Here is an 11,233-nt window from a genome sequence, read left to right as displayed (position 1 = left end):
TATCAAGAGTACCAGCAAATTCGAATCTCAGTGTCTCCGGTTAATAGTGTCTTTTTTTTGTTTGATAAATTTGCGCGTTAGCCTGTAGCGGTATATATATATATATAATTATCAAATGAATCTGTAATTATTGTGAAGAATGGGGATGTGCCTGCCTTGCTTGAGCAGAGCCCCCGAAGACGTGGTACAAACGCCAGATCCCGTAAGTTTCCCCGTTTATTATTAATACTGTTATCGTTCTATTTTTGGCAGAAAGATGAAAGATAATTTGTGAAGTAAATAATAATAGTCGTTGTTTTAGTTTTCCACATGCACAGTACAGTAATACAGGGTTAACCGTGCGTCAGTAATGATACTGTAGCAGGGTTTAGCTGAGGAATAGATAGGGTCTGTGGATAAAATATAAGTGACACCATGTTTACAGGCTCGGGTACGACGTCATGCACATTCTGTCTGCAGTGTATTGAAATGAAAATTGAAGTATCGCCGTTCAATAGACGGCAACGCCTGTGTTGCTAAGGACGAGTCCTCATCATCAGCAATATATCCAGATACAGCCGCGATACCTTTTAATAAAACAGTGCCTTTATATATAAACCAATCTGAGCTGCCGTTAGTACGTCTTTCTGTAATAGCTGCACAAAACACATTCTTAATATAAATATCCATTTCTCGACAATAAAAATAGAAGGATTTTTCTTTCTTCAGTCTTGATGTTGAATTACTGGCAGCTGGGAGATTGTAGTGGTAATAAGGAACCGCCAAAAGGCAGCCACCAGTAGAAAGATAGATATATATATATATATATATATATATATATAGATATAATATATCTATATATATCATATAATATATAGTATATATATATATCCTATTTTAGTTTATGTGAATTTGTCCGTTGGAAACTCATATATTCCTTAAACATGCAACAAATTATATAAGGAAATTATACGGAATATATAGTATCCCTTTTAGTTCCATATATATATATATATATATATATATATATATATATATATATATATATATATATATATATCGATCGTGCAAATGTGCATTATAAATATCATATGGGAGATACTGAAATTGAAGAAGGAATCTATGAAAAAGACCTAGGAGTTTTTGTTGACTCAGAAATGTCTTCATCTAACAATGTGGGGAAGGTGTAAAAAAGTCCAACAAGATGCTCGGATCTATTGTGAAAAGTGTTGAATTTAAATCAAGGAAAGTAATGTTAAAACTGTACAATGCATTAGCAAGACCTCATCTTGAATATTGTATTCAGTTCTGGTCACCTCACTACAAAAAGGATATTGCTGCTATAGGAAGAGTGCAAAGAAGAGCGACCAGAATTATTCCGGGTTTAAAAGGCATGTCATATGCAGACAGGCTAAAATAATTGAATCTATTCAGTCTTGAACAACGTGGCGACCTGGTTCAAGCATTCAAAATTCTAAAAGGTATTGACAGTGTCGACCCAAGGGACTTTTTCAGCCTGAAAAAAGAAACAAGGACCAGGGGTTACAAATGGAGATTAGACAAAGGGGCATTCAGAACAGAAAATAGGAGGCACTTTTTTACACAGAGAATCGTGAGGGTCTGGAACCAACTCTCCAGTAATGTTGTTGAAGCTGACACCCTGGGATCCAAGCCAGTGAGCAATTTGAATATATATATTAGGAAGTATATATGTATAGGTGCAAGCAGAATAATAAAAAAGGGCCAGTCAAATCCCCAGTCATGCAAACCTGTGCATTTTACTACAGTCAAATTGAGCTATGCCAATGGAACACTGCCTTTGTATGTGAATAGATGCACCTGTATATTGAATCTGATTTTAATCTCTTTTTTTTTTTTTAAGCTGTAATGTGCCATTTCATTTAGGGGCCATCCATAATTTATTTTAATAATAAGTTGTGTTTAACCTTATTAAAATTAAACTGAAAAAAATAAGCTATTTGCTATAGAATTCCAAATCAAAACTTAATCAATGTTAATGTTTGAGATTAATTTAGTTCTGTTTCTTCTTCTGCTTTTATTCTAGCTGGACTCAATGGAAGTGAAATCAGTAAACTTGGAGAGAAAGTGATGCCTTATCTTACTCCAGAAGCTGTCTCCCTCATTCCTCCTGCTCTGTTTAAAGTATGTTTTTGTTTGTTTTTAGGTTTGATAAAAAAAATTTTAAAAAAATGTTAAGTGTTATCATCGACCTTTCGTTTTAATATTTGGGTCTTTCTCTGTGCAAAAGTGTGAACACGAAAGAAAAAAAGAACACTTTCAATTAACAACCAGTTTGGGAATTTTACTTTAGCATGGACAGTAAGAAAACCTCCCTTTTAACATTGCTTCTAGTTCCAGACACGTCTCAATGTAAAACAGAGGTTTGACCAAAAGATAAACAGCCTCTTTCACAATTTAAAAGATGACCAGTTTAAACCTGTTTATTGTCAAATTGCCTTACTTGATTTAATGTGAGTTCTTCTCCCAGAGAACATTTTTAGACTTTTGCTTGACAGCTTTGTTTGCAATCCCTGTAACAGAGAATGACACATTCCTGCTGTTGATTTTACCTGTACCATGCTTGTGCCTTGCTGATGCCGTGGTATAGTGTGCCCAGCTTGTATAGAGGTTAGGTTTAGGGTTGCTGATACAGTGGTATAGCGTGCCCAGCTTGTATAGAGGTTAGGTTTAGGGTTGCTGATACAGTGGTATAGTGTGCCCAGCTTGTATAGAGGTTAGGTTTAGGGTTGCTGATGCAGTGGTATAGCGTGCCCAGCTTGTATAGAGGTTAGGGTTAGGGTTGTTGATACAGTGGTATAGCGTGCCCAGCTTGTATAGAGGTTAGGGTTAGGGTTGCTGATACAGTGGTATAGCGTGCCCAGCTTGGTTAGAGGTTAGGGTTAGTGTTGCTGATACAGTGGTATAGCGTGCCCAGCTTGTATAGAGGTTAGGGTTAGGGTTGCTGATACACTGGTATAGCGTGCCCAGCTTGTATAGAGGTTAGGTTTAGGGTTGCTGATACAGTGGTATAGCGTGCCCAGCTTGTATAGAGGTTAGGGTTAGGGTTGTTGATACAGTGGTATAGCGTGCCCAGCTTGTATAGAGGTTAGGTTTAGGGTTGCTGATACAGTGGTGAGGAGTGCCCAGCTTGTATAGAGGTTAGGTTTAGGGTTGTTGATACAGTGGTGAGGAGTGCCCAGCTTGTATAGAGGTTAGGTTTAGGGTTGTTGATACAGTGGTATAGCGTGCCCAGCTTGTATAGAGGTTAGGTTTAGGGTTGTTGATACAGTGGTATAGCGTGCCCAGCTTGTATAGAGGTTAGGTTTAGGGTTGCTGATACAGTGGTATAACGTGCCCAGCTTGTATAGAGGTTAGGTTTAGGGTTGCTGATACAGTGGTATAGCGTGCCCAGCTTGTATAGAGGTTAGGTTTAGGGTTGCTGATACAGTGGTATAGCGTGCCCAGCTTGTATAGAGGTTAGGTTTAGGGTTGCTGATACAGTGGTATAGCGTGCCCAGCTTGTATAGAGGTTAGGGTTAGGGTTGCTGATGCAGTGGTATAGCGTGCCCAGCTTGGTTAGAGGTTAGGGTTAGGGTTGCTGATACAGTGGTATAGCGTGCCCAGCTTGTATAGAGGTTAGGTTTAGGGTTGCTGATACAGTGGTATAGCGTGCCCAGCTTGTATAGAGGTTAGGGTTAGGGTTGCTGATACAGTGGTATAGCGTGCCCAGCTTGTATAGAGGTTAGGGTTAGGGTTGCTGATACAGTGGTATAGCGTGCCCAGCTTGTATAGAGGTTAGGTTTAGGGTTGCTGATACAGTGGTATAGCGTGCCCAGCTTGGTTAGAGGTTAGGGTTAGGGTTGCTGATACAGTGGTATAGCGTGCCCAGCTTGGTTAGTTTAGCTGTGGTTTTGCTTGTTGCAGAGCCTCTCCTTAGAGCAGTTGAGAAACCTTGGGACTGATAATTTCGCCGCTGTCTCGAGTGACCAGAAGGCACAGCTGGATACATTGAAAAGGGTCTAGTTTAGCTGTGGTTTTGCTTGTTGCAGAGCCTCTCCTTAGAGCAGTTGAGAAACCTTGGGACTGATAATTTCGCCGCTGTCTCGAGTGACCAGAAGGCACAGCTGGATACATTGAAACTGCAGGCCTTGAATGAGAACGCTGGAGCAACCAATCCTGGTGAGGCATTTCTGAACGCTCTTTCTAGAAGCTTTTTCTAATCAAGTAGATGAATTGTAATTATGTGTAAGTACACATGTATTTACTAAGTAACTACTATGTAAATACACAGTAATTAGAGACACTTCATGTAAATCGTTGGCAGATTGAAGAATAAGGGATTTTCTGATTTTACTTACATTTCTTTTTTCTTTTGTAGCATATTCTGCTGGACACAAAATAAGCCCAGCATTTGCTGCAGTCACCCTGATTCTGACCCTGCTGACCCTGAACCTACTTTAACCAACAAGGCTCGGCACGTCCAGAACATCAAGAAATAGCCCTGTGTCTCCCACCACCTAGTCAAACAGAGTTTTCTTTCATTGGGTGTTCTGATCATTTTAGCAACACAATCTGACTACCAATTGTGTCGTAACAGTTATAGAATATTACTTCAATATCTGTCAAGTGACCCTACATTTAGAAATCCCCTGTAAGTTTATTTTAAGCACTGCACACATGTCGGTAGCTGTTAGTAGATTAAACAAGGGTATGGAATCAATGAAGAAACGCATCACTTTCTGAAGAACCGTTGCCTTATGTTTAAAGCCAGAAAACTCTTCAACCTGAATGAATTCTCTTCTGATTTGCCTACAAAAGCCTGTCAAATACAGTTTACATTTTTAATCTACAATTTCTACTTTTATGTAGTTTAAATAATAAAAAACTGCCCTTGCATGTATTTTTAATATCGAAGACAAGAACATAGTTTTACAGATTATCTGATTTTCATGCTATATTAATATTTAGAGCTAGAATGTCTATTTTATGGGGGGGCTGTAAATAGCTTTGTAACATTTAATAATTGAAAGGTCTAAAAAGCTATACAACTCTACTGTATGACTGGGATGAGTACCTAATACAGCACAGAAAACAAGCCTACAGTACAGATAATTGATGCTTAGGTTAACAGAAAATACAGTACTTGCAATTATCGATTTATTTTCACGGGTTGTTTATTTTGTTTACTTCGTTAAAGGTTAGCTATGCCATAATTCAAATTGGATACCACAATCTGCCAAAATGAAATGGCATTGTTATGTTTTAGTTCATGTCTAATTTCATTTGAATGAGAAACTATTTGTTATTTGAAATACTTTGCATTAAACTTTTAAATAAATTAACTTTAACCCACCCAGAGTGATGTCTCTGGGATCTCTTGTTGTGTGTTAATGGTTAGTCTCTTTCTATTTGCCTGTTTGGTAACAGCGTTGCCACTGCATGGTTTTTACAGCACGGTTCTCTACCGCCATCTGGTGGCTGCATCCTCAAAATACAATCGTCTACCTCGTCTGTATTTTACCGGATTAGTAAAATAATTTAGATAGTGTCCTTAAACACTGTCCATGCTTTAGTTTAAAAAATAAAAATAAAGATAAACATAAAATAAAAAAGCTATCAAAAATGAAGCCGCTGAGCGTTTCAGGTTAGGTTTTGTTTCAAGAAAATACCTATTTACAAAGCCTTAATTACCAATTATTTTGTTAGCTGTATATTGTTATTAGAGAGATGTACTCCTCCACTCCAGGCGGCATCGCTTCCAGTTTATCAACAGCAGCCCCGTTCTGGAACACGCTGTGCAGGAACAGGGCTTTCCCAGAGCCGCGCCGAAAACTGCCATAAACTGCCATAAAAACAGCACGTAGAAAACGTAACGTTAATATTATCAGACTAATTAATATCAAGAGTACCAGCAAATTCGAATCTCAGTGTCTCCGGTTAATAGTGTCTTTTTTTTGTTTGATAAATTTGCGCGTTAGCCTGTAGCGGTATATATATATATATAATTATCAAATGAATCTGTAATTATTGTGAAGAATGGGGATGTGCCTGCCTTGCTTGAGCAGAGCCCCCGAAGACGTGGTACAAACGCCAGATCCCGTAAGTTTCCCCGTTTATTATTAATACTGTTATCGTTCTATTTTTGGCAGAAAGATGAAAGATAATTTGTGAAGTAAATAATAATAGTCGTTGTTTTAGTTTTCCACATGCACAGTACAGTAATACAGGGTTAACCGTGCGTCAGTAATGATACTGTAGCAGGGTTTAGCTGAGGAATAGATAGGGTCTGTGGATAAAATATAAGTGACACCATGTTTACAGGCTGGGGGCGACGTCATGCACATTCTGTCTGCAGTGTATTGAAATGAAAATTGAAGTATCGCCGTTCAATAGACGGCAACGCCTGTGTTGCTAAGGACGAGTCCTCATCATCAGCAATATATCCAGATACAGCCGCGATACCTTTTAATAAAACAGTGCCTTTATATATAAACCAATCTGAGCTGCCGTTAGTACGTCTTTCTGTAATAGCTGCACAAAACACATTCTTAATATAAATATCCATTTCTCGACAATAAAAATAGAAGGATTTTTCTTTCTTCAGTCTTGATGTTGAATTACTGGCAGCTGGGAGATTGTAGTGGTAATAAGGAACCGCCAAAAGGCAGCCACCAGTAGAAAGATAGATATATATATATATATATATATATATATATATATATATATATATATATATATATATATATATATATATATATATATATATAATGGGGAAAATCTGAACAAATTAGACTTGTACATATTCCTTGTTACAGAGTGGTTTGGAATTAAGAGGTACATTCACTTGTACAGAGTGGTTTGGAACAGTCAGGGAGGAGAAAGTCTTGACACACACACACACACACACACACACACACACACACACACACACACACACACACACACACACACACACACACACACACACCAGTTTACTGTAAACAATATTATGTAAAATGGACTGTGTCCCAGATGCAGGGTCATTGAATAACCTACAGTAGAATAAGTCTAGGGTTGGTTAAATATTTACTCAAGTGTACGAGGAGATAACATTGTGTTCTCTAGATCAAATATTTAAGATTTCCTAACAACAAAGGTTAGGATTTAAAGACAAGTTTGTAGGACAGATATGTTGTTATGTACGGGCCTGTCATCTGCCCTCGGGCTTAAAGCATGTTTCATTGTTGAGAGTCAAAGGGTATCAAGTTACATTCCTGGTTAGCTGTTTTTAGGGACAAACACATTTACCAGTAAAGTGAACTTGAAACCTGGTAAAATCCTAATCGTTCTGCCTGTTTTGCAGGAAATCAGAAGGAAACAATTGGCAGAAGCAGCTGAAAAAAGACAAAAGGAGGTATAGTATACAGTGTTGCCTAAGCATTGTGAAAGGATCTTGTTTTAAATTGTAACGCTGAGGGAACAGCAGCTTGAAACCTGGTTCCAGGAGACCATTGGAGACCTAGTTTGAGGTTGGTGTATCAAACCCCAAGTCTCCCTGTCTGGTGTGCTGTGCAGTGGCCTGAAACCTAGTCTCCTGAAACCAAGTTCCAAGCCACAAAGTGTCGCTGTGTTCCCTTGGCTTAAGGCTTGTCATTTCTGGATTAGTTTTATGAGCGCATTTTCACAAAAAAAAAGGAAATGTTCCTCCTTAATCTGTGGATGTCACTTTGTCTATTGCATTTTTTGTCCATGGATTTCTTATTGAGATCGCGCAGTTGAGTTTGAGATTTTTAATGAAATACGCAGGGCCTCTCGACTGTTGATTGCAGTGTGACTCATTGTCTGTGACAGCATCACCGTCATTTGTTCCTTTAATTATTCCTAAAGCAATCCCTGCCAGAAGTGGACACAGTTCTTTTGTCGAAAAAGATTCAGTTTAATCAGAGCAAGGGTCTGTGTGGCTAAGTGTTTTCCTTTATTACAAAGAGTAAGATTTTTCACACTACAGAATAAATTGAGGTGCAGCGCAAGACTCCTGTTTTTTAAAGCCCGGTCTAACTGTCCTTTCTTGCACCCCTGCAGGTAACAAATCGTGGAATCAAGAACCCAGAGGCGGTGGAGAGGAAGAAAAAGAAACTAGAGGAGATGGAGAAGCATGCCCTGACGTCCTCGAAATCTGGAGAGGGTGGGGGACTCAAGGTAAACCAAGCCTGGCTGGAGTGCACGTTGCAGGGGGATAACCAGAGCTGCAAAGAAGTTCAGTTCACTCAACTTTATCATGAGTTAGTATAAGAAACATACTAAAAGTTTGGGAACAGCAAAAGGCCATTTGTCCCATCGAGGCTCGCCCCTCATTAGCACATCATTCTCCCATACTGGGGGGGGGGGTCTAATCTAATTTAAGATCTAGTCTTTTTTCAAATGTTCCCAGTGTTTTAGATCCTACTACTTCACCTAGTAGGCTTTTCCATGCATTTCTAACTGTAAAGAAAGGTGCTTCCTACCTTCAGTTCTAAAATTACTTTGACTCCAATTATACCATCTTGTAGAACAAAAAGAGAGTGCTAAATTTACACTTCACCACAGAACACGGATATCATGTACGATAAATGTTTACAGGTGGTTAGCCCCCGTCACCCCCCCCCCCCCCCCCCCCCATGTCTTTTGTTCTAGTGGCAGGTTGGTTAAAGAGGTACTGGACATCGCTGCAGAAAGACATGTGCTTTGAGTATTGCCAGCGTAGGTGTGGTTGACAGAGTGGCTCCTTCTCTACTGTGTCGCTTATTGGTATTGAGTGCATAGAGACTCGGTATCGTGCCATTCTCAGTGCCATGTCTCAGGATTGTCCACCCCACGTGCTTCATAGGAAAGTAGGACATGCCAAGAAAGACGCCAGCTTGCAATCGCCAGACCTCCCTGACTGTACCTTCAAAGACATTTTCTGCAACCTGCGTTCTTCAACCTTAAAGAAAATGATTGCTTGTAAGTTCTCATAACTAAGGCCAGTGTTTACTGATATAGAACTAGTGTCTCAGTTAACTTATTATTTGGTTCAGTTTGCTGGTTTCCTTGCTTTTACATTTAAAACTTTCACACTTTCTTTTTTTCAATTCCATGCAGCCATGCAGCCGAGTCTTAACGTTTCAGAAGTCAGCTTCGACAGGCTCATGTTACTGGTTTTGAATCCAAGGTAGTTTACACACTAGTAACCCTGGCGTTCATAGTGTGTAATTAAGTGTAATATTGCTGCCATAGTTCACAGGATGACTGAAGTAGTACCAATTCTTTATTTATTATCGGCTCTGAACAGTATAGAGGTGTAAGAGGGGGGTGACATTAGAAACATGATTTAAATTCATGATTTAAAAATCATGATTTCCTCTTGAAGCAGATAAAGGCATGCGTTCCTATTGAACACTGTGTACTTACAGCCCCAGTGCCTTGAAGGACTGTACGGCATTAGGAATGCTTAGTTCATTGCTTTGGTTTGTTAGAATAAATATTTTAGAAAGAAAATCCCTGGGTTTGGCCTTTTTTGTTCCCTTCTCGTTGGCTCCAGGAACCAAGAGCGTGGAGAACAAAAGTCTGTTCATTTCTTCTGTTCACATTTTAATATCTCCACGACACGCCTTCTTTAGCCACAATGCAAATGGAAAACATTATCTAGCAAACCGTGTACGCACGCAGAAATATCACCACTGCTTAACTAAATAGCTTCCCAAGTTTTAAGCAAAACTGTATTTGGAAAATCAACCTATTATGGGATGTTAGCTTTATCCAATATCACGATTTCTGCCAGATCATTAAGATTATTGTTACTGGTTCTGTAATTTAATTGCAGGTGCTAGTTTTTCCCTTGATGTGCAAAGTTTGCCACCAGTTTGCATTCACAACACTAAATTAGGTTAAAATCCCTAAACAGTGTTAGCTGAGTTGCAAAGCACTACTGTAGGAATTCTCTCAGCTGCCAGAAGAGGGCAGTATTCCATCCCAATATTTAACCATGTTACTAAAGCAAGATTAACCCAATAGGTTTAATGAGTCTTAATCTTTTAACTGCATTCAGACATGTTAACATCGACTGCTTGCAGCATGAGAAATACTGGAAACAAAGGAACTGAGGATAGTTAGACAAAGTAATGACCTATTTGAATCATCAGATTAAGGTCTATAGAAGGTTACAGCGCTGGAGACATTTTTTATGCATTGCCTTAGAAGCATTTCTGTTTCTGTTTAATTTGCTGTTTAATTATATTCTCCACATTACCGGATTCAAGAAAGTGATATACCTTTCCGAGTCCACTATAGTGCATTCAAACAAGACCCTTTTAAAATGTGTGTTTAAAAGTCTGGCACAGGTTTAGCGTTTCTCTTTTAAAACACTTAGTAATGATGGGATGCAATGCACTTCTTGGTGGCTCTTAGGAACAGGAATTCCTGTTTCCAAATGCATGTAAACTAAGACATGCACCACTAGATGGCACTAGGGGACTATATAGTTTAGCTTCAGAAATAAATACAGCTATTAAACACTACCCAACAGCAAAATTTGCATTGGTTTTTCTATATAATGTACACAAGATATAGATTGTTGTACAGAAAATACAGATTTCTTTCCTCTTGCTGAAAGTAAAGACAAAAGACATCCCTGTTTAGGCAGCATGTACCTTCCTTGTCTGTGTTGTGAGGCCCAGCTTGTCCTGAGAAGTGAAAGCTGCTGGTTGTGGAGGTGATGTTCTGGCAAGGATGAGTCATTCGGTCTTGAGGAGACAGATTTATTCACAGCTGAAGCCTGCCGCCCCCGTCCTGCTCTCCGCAGTGTACAGCACTGCCAGTTCCTAATTAGGAGCCCCGTGCTCCCCCTGAGCAGCACTCTTCACACCTGCTGAGCTCTGGACGACCCACACCGGCGTGAAAAATGAATCACCGTGAAGAACAATTACACCCCTGACACCCAGACCCTTGCAACACATGTCAGAGTACAAGATAAGTAAGAGATACCTTGTATGACTTGCTCAACTTTCCAGTAACAGCAGTATTAGCTTACCATCGTCTGCGTGGAAAACTAAAGCCAACTGTTCATGTGTTAATATCCAAGGGACATGTAAATAAAATTAGAGAATGCACTGAGTGCTTGTGTAGAATTACTATACGACTCCCATGTACTGCGATGTAAAGCTTTGCATCACCTTCTGTATAGAATAAACACATTTTCCTTCATCAAGTCAAATGAAACCTGCTGAATAATAAGATA

At 39.2% G+C, this 11,233-nt stretch overlaps 1 protein-coding gene across 2 annotated transcripts; it reads left to right on the top strand.

Annotated features, from left to right (window-relative positions):
- Nucleotides 1-4,580: 4,580 nt before the first annotated feature.
- On the top strand, nucleotides 4,581-11,227 carry LOC121294976 (small VCP/p97-interacting protein-like). 2 transcript variants are annotated; one of them, XM_041219239.1, is made up of 4 exons: nucleotides 4,581-6,099; nucleotides 7,343-7,393; nucleotides 8,062-8,178; nucleotides 8,653-11,227. In XM_041219239.1, exons 1-4 carry the CDS (start codon nucleotides 6,037-6,039, stop codon nucleotides 8,665-8,667), a joined length of 246 nt encoding a protein of 81 aa, XP_041075173.1. In that variant the 5' UTR covers nucleotides 4,581-6,036; the 3' UTR covers nucleotides 8,668-11,227. The 2 variants fall into 2 exon arrangements, with proteins under 2 accessions (XP_041075173.1, XP_041075172.1); XM_041219238.1 differs by lacking the exon at nucleotides 8,653-11,227 and having other exon boundaries at nucleotides 8,062-8,520.
- Nucleotides 11,228-11,233: the final 6 nt, after the last annotated feature.

The sequence above is a fragment of the Polyodon spathula genome, chromosome 19 (genome assembly GCF_017654505.1).
Source record: "Polyodon spathula isolate WHYD16114869_AA chromosome 19, ASM1765450v1, whole genome shotgun sequence".
NCBI classification, from domain to species: domain Eukaryota; kingdom Metazoa; phylum Chordata; class Actinopteri; order Acipenseriformes; family Polyodontidae; genus Polyodon; species Polyodon spathula.
The sequence above is the reverse complement of the archived record's forward strand: the minus strand, read 5'-3'. Positions and strand labels throughout refer to the sequence as shown.